The sequence below is a fragment of the Manis javanica genome, chromosome 1 (assembly GCF_040802235.1).
Source record: "Manis javanica isolate MJ-LG chromosome 1, MJ_LKY, whole genome shotgun sequence".
NCBI lineage: Eukaryota > Metazoa > Chordata > Mammalia > Pholidota > Manidae > Manis > Manis javanica.
In genome coordinates, this window is record NC_133156.1 from 19870192 (window position 1) to 19881781 (window position 11590).

The following is an 11590-nucleotide window of genomic DNA, read 5'->3' on the forward strand; positions in this document are numbered from 1 at the left end:
ACAGCAAAACAGGAGAGCCTGCCATGTGCATTTCCTTACGCTTATATCTTCACCCACCCTCTTCTCTCTGCTAAGAGCCCTAAGCTGTGCTATTCAGACCAAAGAAAGCAGCCACAGGGAAAATCCCTGAAGAACCAGGAAGTTCTCTTCTCAAATCTGCCAGCTTTTAATAACTACGCCTGGTCCTAAAGCTGCTCTTCTACTAAACTTTCACCTTACCCTGTTCAAAATGCACCTTCGGTAATGAACGCATTCCAGCCTTCACAACATTCAGGCGGCGCGGTGGGGTCCCTGCTCCGGGACTGAGCGAGAGACCAGCCACGCGCATCCATCCAGGGCTCTTCCATCACTCTCTGTGCTTAGTTTCTACTAAGTTTGGCAGCAGAGGTGAAATCATTAAAGACTTTCGGGAAGGACGGGAAGGAAAGAGTAAAGACTTCTCCTCTGAGTTTTGCGGAAACGAGCCATGCGGTCTTTGAGGTGACTTCAGCCTCATCTTCTGACCCGCCAGGCAGGGACGACAAAACCCTACCCTTCTTTCCTCATTAAGCTGTTGTAAGAATTTTTTGATACTACACAGATGGGATATTATTACGAGCCCCCAAGTAGGGGAACTCTGAGTATAGGAGATGATTTTTTTAGGCATGTAATAACATAGGCAGAGCCTCAGGCGGACTGTTCACGACATGTTTGGGGAGGGAATTCCACTTTGGGGTAGTGTGCCGGCTTGTCTAGAATTCCTATTTCCAGTAGAAGGTGAAAAGTACGCAAAAGCAACCATTCTAAGGAACCCCAGGAGCAGTGATGTCTCTCTTTTCAACAAGAAACTCAGTGGCTTTGGTTTCTTCCCACTCTCGGCTCTCTTTTCCCTAACGTAATATGTCCCTCCTTTTCCACCAGGGATCACTACACTGTCTCCGGACTTCCTCCTTTAGGCAGGGGAGGCCTGCCCTGTAACGAGGACAAGCCTCTATAAATGCCTGCTATCTATCATCACACTTTCTCTATCCAGTCTTCTCATCCAGGGCAACAAACGCATTCTGACCTAACCCTGTTGAAAAACATCCTGAATGGCTCAAAATCCTAGTAGTCAGGCGAGGAGACTGCCTCTCCCACCGCTAGAGCCCAGACCTCTAGTGCGAGTGGGTCAGACAGAGGTGGAACCATGCAGCTACAAGACAAAACAAGAATAGTGGAGGTGGAATTGATCTGGACTCAGTGGATCCGGATCCACGGCTCTTCCACGTTAGGACACGTCTCGAAAGAGACACCTGACATAGTCCATAGCCGACGTGACACAGAGCTGAGGGGCTCACCTGCTTTGCTATCTGCCGTAACAATCAATGAACTCTGAAAAGAGGTGCCACTTTAAATGACATAGTTATTAAAAAGAGTGCCTATGAGATTAAGGTAAGTGCTATGTACCAAACAAATTCCTATGACCGGTTAGTCCTTACATTTCACCCACACCGATTACTTTTTCAATTCAAATGATAATGCTAATAATAGTTTGTCAAACTGGCAATACAAACACGTATGTAGATTCTGTCCATGAAAACATCCCTCATCTTGAAAATTAAAGTGGAAATGGTATCTTCCTTTAAGGATTTTCATAGAAATAGGTTTTAATAAAAGAGTTGTAATTAAAATCCTTCTCAGGATACAGCGTTAAAGGTTTTTGTCCTTTACCTGGTTAATTTGACAGCTTCCAGCCCCTCGGCGGCTGGCAGAGAAGCCATCTTCAGGAAGACAATGTTGAACGTGCCCTTATCCAGAAATGCTGCTGCCTTCTTGACATCACTGATGGTCACGGTGACTTCTGCTACATTCGAGAAGAATTTCTGTATACTGTCGGCCAGGTACCGGACACTGACATCGCCGACTAGTAAGAGGTCTATTTTTGCCTGAAGAGGAGGAGATAAGAAGCACCGTATGACTAACATCACCTAGAGAAAATGGCATGCACGAGAGAATAAAATAGATAAGGGTGGCAAATAACACAATGGCTGACTGTACAACCGGGCTGAACGTTCAACTGTGAGCACCTCCAGGGCAGGAGCTATTAATTTCACGTCCTTGGTAGTGAGGGTAGTAAATGTACCCGAAGGTCTTGCTACTTTTTAAAGTTTGCCTACAAATACTATTCTACTGTGGGTTTCCCACAAGTTTCTTTCTCATCTTATTAACGACAGGTAGGATTCTTAGGACCCAGTTTCCCAATCACCCATCCTGCTGGGAAATCTGTTACCTAATGGGAGCGCCAAACTGGTGACTCTTCCAAACTATTTATTTTGATGTAACTAACATCCATTCCAGAGAACAGAGTAACATCTAAATCCCCAAAGTCCTTTCTCTAAATGGAATAGACTTGCTATGCCAGTCCTAAAATTAGGAGCCAAAAAGTATCTTTATTTCCATTTGGGGATTTTTTTCAAGCACATTCAATCAGGAAAAATACGATTTTCATCTTTGCCTTTTATTCTTCTGCTTTATTCTCTACAGCTATTGGACACAGTCCACTAAAAAGCGCAAAGGAAGAGGAGACCTGAATGAATGGAACAGCCCACAGGCAGGTGGAAATGCCAGGCCATATGCAGGTCCATACGGGAAAACAGATTTGGGAGGTGACCGGGTTGAAGCCAGAGGAAATGGGTGAAGGGGCTGGAAGCAGCCACACAGAGAGGGCCGGCTTGCCCAGGACTCAGCTCAGAGGGCAGGGCGCCGCCGAGGTGGCCCACCACGGGCCCTCCTTCTCCCGTTAGCCTGCTTTCCCCAGGGTTGGGAGAAAGAATGTGAGGTGCAGGAATCTAGGTGAGCTCAGAGTAAGCAAAGCTTCTGAACGTTTCACTTCCATCCACCTTCTGATTTTCCTCCTTCTTTCCCTAAAAAAAATAAGTCTTCTTTCACCCATCTCTCCTATTCTGATTCAGTCTGCTCCCTGGAAGCAACCAGTGTCAACAGTTTGGACTATATCCTTCCAGATGATTCTATGTCAATCATATAAATAAAATATACACACATAGGCCTTTTTTCATAAACGGGATATTATATATTTTTTAAGTGAGTTGCTTGTCTCAACACAGTTCAATGATTCCTTAGAAATTCTGGTTCCCTGGGAACACTCTTCCTCATTTTCCAGGCTGTTACAGATTTATTCTCTTAAATATATGTTTTCTATCATTTGTTAGATCATTTGGGGTGGAAAGAAAACCTGCTTGTTGGTCATCTTGATCCAATATTCGTTATTTATGATAAGAACCATTCACAGAACCATTCTCCAAATGCTGGACTTCAGCTTTTAACAATGCTGTGATGAGCGCCTTTGTAAATACATCTTTCTGCAAATAAGCATATATCCTGGAGGCAAAACTGTAAGATCCAGAAATTAAGTTTTTGCTTTTATATTTCAACTTAGCTACTGCCAAACTGCTCTCCCCAAAAGACAGAAAAATTTATGGGCCCACCAAGAGTGTATATGGACATCATTTCCCCAAATCCTTAATCTTTAACATTATTCTCAATCATTTTTTTTTATTTTTGCCAGTATTACGAGCAAAAAAACCCTGAATTTTCCTTTCCATTTACATTTTTTCTTAGTAATCATGAAGTCAGTCTTTTCATCATAGCAGCAGCTTCCATTTCTATTCATTGCATATTCCAGTTGTTATGCCTATTACCTTTGTCCACCTTATTTGCTGTTTATCATTTTCTTATTGCTCTGTAGGAGTATATATAGACTGAATACTACAACTATTTCTTTCTAGCTTGTCATGGCTATTGAATTGGACTATAAGGCCTCTTGTCACAAATAAATATTTAATATTTAGTAACAACCACCAACTGTTTCCTTTATGGATTAAGTGAAATTTGCCTTGCTTTCAAAGCCATCTCTATTTTTAAAATAGGCTTTGTATACGTATTCTAATATTTTCATGGCAGTGTTTTATGGTTTTTTTTTTTTTGTATTTAGCTTTTTATCCCATTTGGAATTGATTTGGTGATTAATGTAACTTAAGTATCTAGTTTCATCTTTTTCAAATGTAGGGCTAATTACCTAAATAGCACTACTGAATAGGTTAACCTTCTCTCAGCATAACCCCTCAGCATTTCCAAATGCTACCTTTATATATATGAATGAATGACTTTCTGGGCTTCATTCTGATTCGCTGATCTATATGCCTATTCCTAGTTAATACAACACTGTCTAATTACTAGCCCTTTACAGTATGTTTTATATTTGATAGAGCATATGGTTCTGCTTTGCTATTTTTCAATTTGGTTCTTAGATATTTTCCCACAACTTCTCTTCCAACAGAATTTTAGCATCAGCTTGTCAAGTTCCATCGGAAACTGTTAAAATTTATGTTGTGGTTGCATTTATGTTACAGACTGACTAGGGGATATCATTACAGAATTAAATCTCCCCATTTATGACTCGGAGACTTCAGGTCTTTCTTTATGTGCTTCAGTTTTATCATTACCTTCCTATAGAATTTGCACGTGTCCTCATATAATTATAAGTAGATATTTCAAGATAAAAGAACTTCCTATTTGGAAGCTAAGAATTTTAAATCAGAAATGGGTGTTGCAATTTACCAAATGGTTTTTCAGTATCAACATTTTTTAAATCTCTTTTAATCTGTTAAGTAGTGAATTACATTAATGGATTTGGTAATGCCAAGCCATCACGGCGTTGCTGGGATAAACCTATACGTACAGTGTAACAGATTCAATTCCTTCATTTTATTTTAGATTTTGCATCTATGTTCATGAGTGAAATGATACAATTTTGTTTTACTGTATTGCCTTATCAGGTTTGGGTATCAGGATTATGCCAGCTGTGAAGAATAAAAGCTTCAATAATATTCTATGTCTTGAATATTTCATAAAACAGAAATTATCTCCTTCTTGAAATTTAGGTAAAGTATGTCTGTGAAATCTGGGCCTGGAGTCACTTAGAGAGATGGGCTTTGGACTGTCTTTTACAGTTTCTTAATGATTACTACTAGTAAATTTAAGTTTTATAGTTTTAAAAATCCATTTATCTTTTCAAATGTGTATACTTGCATTGAGTTAATCTTTCTAACTAGAGATTTATAATTGTTTTTTTTCTATCTTCTTTTTCCAGTAATGCTTTACAAGAGACTATAGAACTATGTGGTCCAATATGGTAGCCATATGTGGCTATTCAAATTTACGTTAACTAAAGAATGACATTTAGCTCAACCACTCAAGCCACATTCCAAGGGCCCAGTACCCACACTGGTAAACGGCTACCACATCAGCAAAGTCTAGAATGTCTCTATCACTGCAGAAAGCTCTACTGGGCAGCACAGCCCTCTAAGGGGTACTCTGTTTCTTCCCCACAGATACATACGTGCTTATGCCCATTCATTGCGAAACAGCTTGCAAGTTCCGTTTACACTTCCCTTTTAACCTAGAAGCTAAACACTATACAAAAATGTTTTTGATTTTAAAAGAACGGTATTTTTATTTCTGGTTTTAATTTGGCTATTCACTAGGTGACCATTCTTGTCTCAGTACATGGTCAGCACTGAATATGCCCTACATGACTGCTACTTTTTTAAATTTGTGGCTATTTCCTTTGTGCCCTAACACATAGTCAATTTTTGTTAATGTTCCATGGATGCTTGAAAATAATATGTATTTTCTGTTGGCTACATATTCTCTCTATATCTTTTTAGACCAAATTTGTTAATTCCTTTCTTATTATTTTAGGTCTACCTTGATCTTTCAGTTTATGAGATAAATGTATTTCTCTAATTAGAGTTTTTGTCAATTTATCGATTTTCTTTAACTATGGACTATTTCTAATTATGGGCAAGATACTTAAAGGTTCTTGATAATTACATACAGGCATATATACATAATACTTGATATATACTAATGAATTATAACATATGTGTATATATATATAGTATATTCTATATATATGTTGATAGTTATACATAGAGAAAACTATACACAAAATATGCCATTGTCCTTTTTAATGCTTTTCACCTGAAATTTTTTCTGATATACAGTTTTTCATAAACCAGTTTGAACTCTTCCTATATCATTTTTGATTTTCTGTAAATACCATACTTGCCTTTTACTGTTTCTTTCCACAGTTGGTGACTCTGGTTTTTAATAGAGGAATTTAAGAAATTAATGACATTACCTGACATCTGTTATCTAATTCCATTAATGCTATTGCTCTACTAATTGTGAAACATTTACAACTTAATATGAGATAGTCCTTTGTTACTTCAGGTTTCCATTCACAGTACTTGTGTTTCTTTTTCCCATACTTCTGTTAGGCTGATCAAGTTTTCCTGTCTCCTTCCTGCTCCTATACTTTGGGAGTTAAACCCCTTGTTTCTATTATTTGAGGGGAATTGGGGCCCACAATCCAGTGTTAGCTTTACCTGGTGAGTATTTCCAAGATTCAAATCTCTCTGTCTCTGAAATGTGAGGACACCAGTCCATTCCCTTTCAGCGACCAGTTGCTGATGAAAAGAAGACACTGATTTTTCTTCTTGCCGCTCTCGTCTGTACGCCGTGAGCTCTGACCGTTTTCCCAGGATGTGGGTGGGTATAGATCTTATTTATCCTACTGCGCATTCCGTGGATCTTTGGCTCTGGAAGTTTCCTTCTATTTCTTTGATTATTTCTCCCTTTTTTGCCTTCATGTCTCTGCAGGAAATCTGTTAGATGTTGGACGTCCTAAACTGGCTCAAATTCTGCGACATTTCCTTACTTTTACTTTACTTTTCTTACCACCAGCTCAGTCTTCAGTTCTTCCTAAGATTTTTACAGTTTCATTAAATTTAATATGAAGTGTTCATTTCTAAGATTTTTCTCTCTTCTTTGGTAATTTTTCATAACCTACTGCTTTTAGGCTGTGATATCCTCTCTGAGGATACCAACTGGGGTTTCAGAAGTTTTTTCTACCCCCTTCATAATCTGTCTCTGAAATAGCTGTCCAGTGTCTGCGCATTCATGTCCCATTCTGTTCATGCCTGAGCATCCTTGGTTATCCAAACATAAATATGAATCAAGGACTAAGTTGACACAAGGTCCCCAGTGGCTGCGTCCTTTACAGAGACAACTGACTGTGGATTTGGTGTGAGTGCTCCGGACAGTGGGAACAAGACAGCCGAGAGGCTGGGACCAGCTGTCCAAACGACGGCAGGGTCACCTGAACATCCAGCACTTCGTGTTTTTCCCTCTTGGGCAAAGCTGCCCTTGGCTTCCTCCACCTAGTCCGTCACAATGGCCTGGGAACGACAAACACCAGGAGCCCACCCCCCAAGCAGATTCACCCTGTGTGCTCAGGCTAAAGGGGGCGTGAGTGCGCAGGAGGCCCAGGGCCCGCAGAGCTGCCCCGTCACCAGGAGGGCCGCGTCTGGCCAGTTGGCATCTTGGCCGCTTCTGACATGCAGCGGGACTCCCGAGAATTGGTTCAGCTCTGGCTTTCTTTTCTTCTCTGTTTTTAAAGCTGCGGTTTTTCTACTTTTGTTTTAGTGGCAGTTTGTTTCCATCTGCTTTCTAAATTTCAAGTTTTCCTGGGGATTCTTTTTAATGTTTTAGAGAGAAGCTGCTTCGCTGAAATCAAGAGCCCTGAAAGGACTGTGCACTGCTTTTGGTCGTTACCTGGCTTTGGACCTTTAATTTGAAACCCACCCCCCACCCTCCGTCTCCCAGCACGTCTCCTTGCTGACGGTATCAGCACACTGCTAAGCACCCCTGCTGTGGGGTCTGGGGTGGATGGGAAGTGGGACAGGGGCCTTCCATCTGCCCTCGGGCACCAGTCCCGTTCACCTGCCCCACCCTATTGTGAACAGGATAGAAATTCAAACCCACGATGACCTCTCATAGCCTTGGAACAGCCCATGTCACCAGCCTCATCTCCTTCCATACCTTACATTCTAAGAAGGCAGCAAAACGCTTTCAAATAGCTTGGAGATTTGGCATTTCTACAGTGGAGATTATCGGCACCCTTGTAGAGTATTTCCTTTTCACTTGATAAACAGTCCTCACTTCCGACAGCTATTTAGGGGCAACGTGGGCCTCGAAGCCCCTGCGATGCTCTGAGACGGCAGACTGGGCACAGAATCTGCCGCAGTTCAGGATTTCTTCTATGCCAACCACATTCATTAGTGAACCAAATGCCAGTCATTAACAAGTGGTCACAAAAGAGTGTTGTTTTTTTTTTTAATTAACCTGGTTAACTAAAGCAACACATGAATACCCAAAATTAACCTATCTGCTGCAGATAGGAAGACTATTTGCTTTATAAACTGAGACACTCTTGAAAATAAAAGGGGATGCTAATAATAATCACATTAAAATAACATGTATAATTCAGGGGTGTCCTGGGCAATAACTTGTAAAAGTTTCTACTAGCCGGGTTATTTAAAATTCTCCACCACTTTGCATCTGATTAAATATGGCTGATATTTATTTATTCTCCCCATAGATATTTCTGGAGGCCCTACTACAGGGAATACAAAGTGAACGCAGATGCGGCCCCCGCCCTGGTGGGGCTCACGGCCTAGTAGACTTTTTGCTGCATAAGGAGAGCTTTCGATCTTTGCAACTCAGGAAGCAGAGTGAATGAGCCTCAGTTCTACGAAACTTGTTACTGATGCTTTTTTAACAGCTTGACGCGGTGGGAAGAGTATTCAGGCTTTGGAGGCACAGAGACAACGGTCTGCCGCTAGGTCGGCCACTTCCTAGTGGCTTTGCATAAAATTCTTACGTGCTCCCCATCTGAGGAATAATACTTACATCCCAAGGCATATAGGAAGAAGGGTTAAATGTGGGCCTGTGGGGGGGAGGCCTGGTCACATCTGGGGAAGGTGGAAGGAGCAGGAGAGGGGAAAGTGGCCACATCAGGAGGTAAAAATACCCTAAATCAAGCTGCTCCTGGCATTACTGGGCCCATAGGGATCCGGAAACAGGACCTACTGAGGAGGGCAGGTAAGCTTTGAACAGAAGCACAGCTGCTAACTGGAACCCTGTCCTAGCTGGTCCTGATGCATGCTTCTGACCGCTATCCCCTCGGAGGCTCGGGGCCCTGTTGTCCAGAATCTCTCAGCTGGTCTTGCAGAGAAATGTCGAGAGTAAGCCCTGAAGGGTAGAACACCGGTACTGGGGAGCAAGGAGAACTCCGAGGGGAGGTGCGAGGAGATCCAGAAAGGGTTCGGCGGGCACAGCCCCGCTGGCTGGCCGTTCCACTAGGGAGTCGGAAGTTCTGTGCAGTGCCTGGCACCAGGGCACAGAAGCCCATGAAATAAAGCAGCCCTGGAAAGAACGGGCTTGCGCTCCTGCCAAAGGCTCCCTTTCCTGCCCTACAAAATCAGTGCCACGGTACACTTGGAATGTCAATCACCAGACAAGTTAGGACCCTGCCCTAGGCCACTCTCCCAAGGTCACTCAAATTTGCAAAATAGCTTCTAATCAACTTAAATCTGATTATTCAGTTAAAAATATCTTGACAGTGTAATACAAACACAGGTGATGAGAAGAACCTACTGATAGGATGATACTAGAAAAACGAGTAGGACTCTCTAGTACATTCTGCTTTGGAAAACTGCCTTTTGGTGCATCTAAGATTTCCACCTGTGAGCACAATGCCACCCGATGCTAGGCTTCATTTGGTGGCAAATTGCTTACTGATCCTTTTTTTTATTTTAACAAAAGCAATACATATTCATTGGGAAAGACTGGAAAATTCAAAAAGCCTAAAGGGCAAATAAAAGCGTTGGCAATCCCAGCACTCAGGGATTAAACACTACTAACACCTCGGTGTAGACCTTTTAAGTGTGGGCAGTTTTACAAGGCACCATCACCGTCACCAGCTCTCTATCCATTCCGTTTGATGCGTGCATCCCAGGAACACACAGGGCACCCCAGCCTCTACGATTTTTAAAACACTGGATTTCCATTTGCAATCTGTGGCAGACTAAACCCTTAATTAGCAACAGCAGGTGCTGAAGTGCTTAAAGCAAATCACTGCTGCGTTTTAGTGAGTGGTTATTTCTGTCACTCTTATCACCAGGAGCGTGCTGACAATCAGCAGCAGCTGCCTGGGCTGATACTCTCGCAGGGCAATCGCTGGCCTCCCATTTCCCCAGGAGCCCAGGGATTTAAGCGGCTCTATCTGCAGAAACTGAACACGCTCCTCTTCACATGCAAACAAAAGGTCCGGTGGGGGCTTCAGGCTTTCAGGGTAGGAAGCCCACAATTACACACGTACACTAGATAATCAGATCTTTCATTCAGTTTCATTTAACGCAGCTTTGCCTAATCCTGCACCATGAAATACCGTTTTTCCTTGCAATTTAAGTAGGTGCCCCCATTTTGAAATAATGAAAACCTATTAAACCGGTCCACCTCAAAGTGGTGATAATTGCGTTTCAGAAAGCTTGTGCTCAAGGAGCGGATTCAAGCACGCAGGGCATTCTCAGGACCAACTAAACTCGGGGCAGCCCCGAAGGTGTGCCTCATATTTCTCAAGACACGTGGAAGGCAGAGAAGAAAGCCAATACCGGCTTGCCCCGCTTACTGGGGTGGGTGTGGTTTTATTTATGCTTTCTTCCTAATGGGCCAATAATCACCTTTAATTTTTATCTAAAACGGTCACAGAGTGATTTCGTTGTTCTGCTAAGGGGCTGACAAATTCGGGGCTATTAAAAGAGGCCGGTGGGCCTCCTGCGGAATTGCACGGAGGGTGCGAGGGCGAGGCGAGTAGACGCCCGCTCGCGCCCACGGCTCCGGCCTGCAGGCCCGGGGCAGGCCCGGGGCGGGGCGCGCGAGGACCGGGGGCACCCGGGGCCCGCAGGCCGGCGGGGCGGCGACGAGAACGCGGGAGATGAGCTCCCGTGTCCGGGGGGCGCCGCGCTGTCACTCACTCCCCGCGCCCACCCCCCGCTCCCGGCCCACCCGCGGGACGGTCGTCGCCCGCCCCGCGTCTCCGCTCGGCAGGCGTCGGGGGCGGGGGAGGGGCTTTGGCCCCGTGGGCTGTCCCGCTGCGGCCTCGGTCCGCCCGCCACCTGCAGGGGTCCCGGGCCGCCCCTGCCCGCGCCTCGCCGCTTACCTGGCCTCCGGCGGCGCCGAGCCCCCGGCCGTTCACTGGGGCCGCCATGGCGCGTCGTCCAGGTGCCGCCCCGGGCGGCCTCCCCGCAGGACGCTCGCCTCGCGCCGCCCGCCCGCCGCGCGCCGAGGGCCTGGGGGCCGCACCTGCGGGCGCGCGCCCGGCCGCGCTTAAAGCGGCCGCTCGGGCCCGGCCGTCGGGGCCGCCCCGCCGGCGCCCGCAGCCCGCGCCGCGCCAGCCGGGGGCGCGCCGCCTTCCGAGTGCCTTGGCGGAAAGCGCTCAGGCTTAACTGTGCACAGTTAGCACGCAGGGTTTGTTTTCTTTTTGTCTTTTTCCCAAATACATGCAGAGGATGGGGAGGCGGGTGCTGCCCCGGTGTTTCCAAACCACGAAGAAACTGACAGTTTTAGAAACATTTCATTTTGTCCCGTGGCTAAACGCAGCTGTCGAGAAAGCGGGGCCGTGAGCGAGGGCGCGGCGGCGGCCGGG

The 11590-nt window shown here is 44.8% G+C and overlaps 1 protein-coding gene across 4 annotated transcripts in view; it reads right to left on the reverse strand.

Moving 5' to 3' along the window:
* Window positions 1-11244, reverse strand: part of SOHLH2 (spermatogenesis and oogenesis specific basic helix-loop-helix 2) — a 75093-nt gene extending 63849 nt beyond the window's left edge. For all 4 annotated transcript variants that reach the window (XM_073229269.1, XM_073229280.1, XM_073229265.1 and 1 more), the window contains exons 1-2: window positions 11105-11244; window positions 1690-1904 (exon numbers count right to left, since the gene is read on the reverse strand). In XM_073229269.1, coding sequence (XP_073085370.1) covers window positions 1690-1904; window positions 11105-11152 — 263 coding nt within the window. In that variant the 5' untranslated portion in view covers window positions 11153-11244. The remainder of the gene's footprint in view (window positions 1-1689; window positions 1905-11104) is intronic.
* Between the last annotated feature and the right edge of the window lie 346 nt (window positions 11245-11590).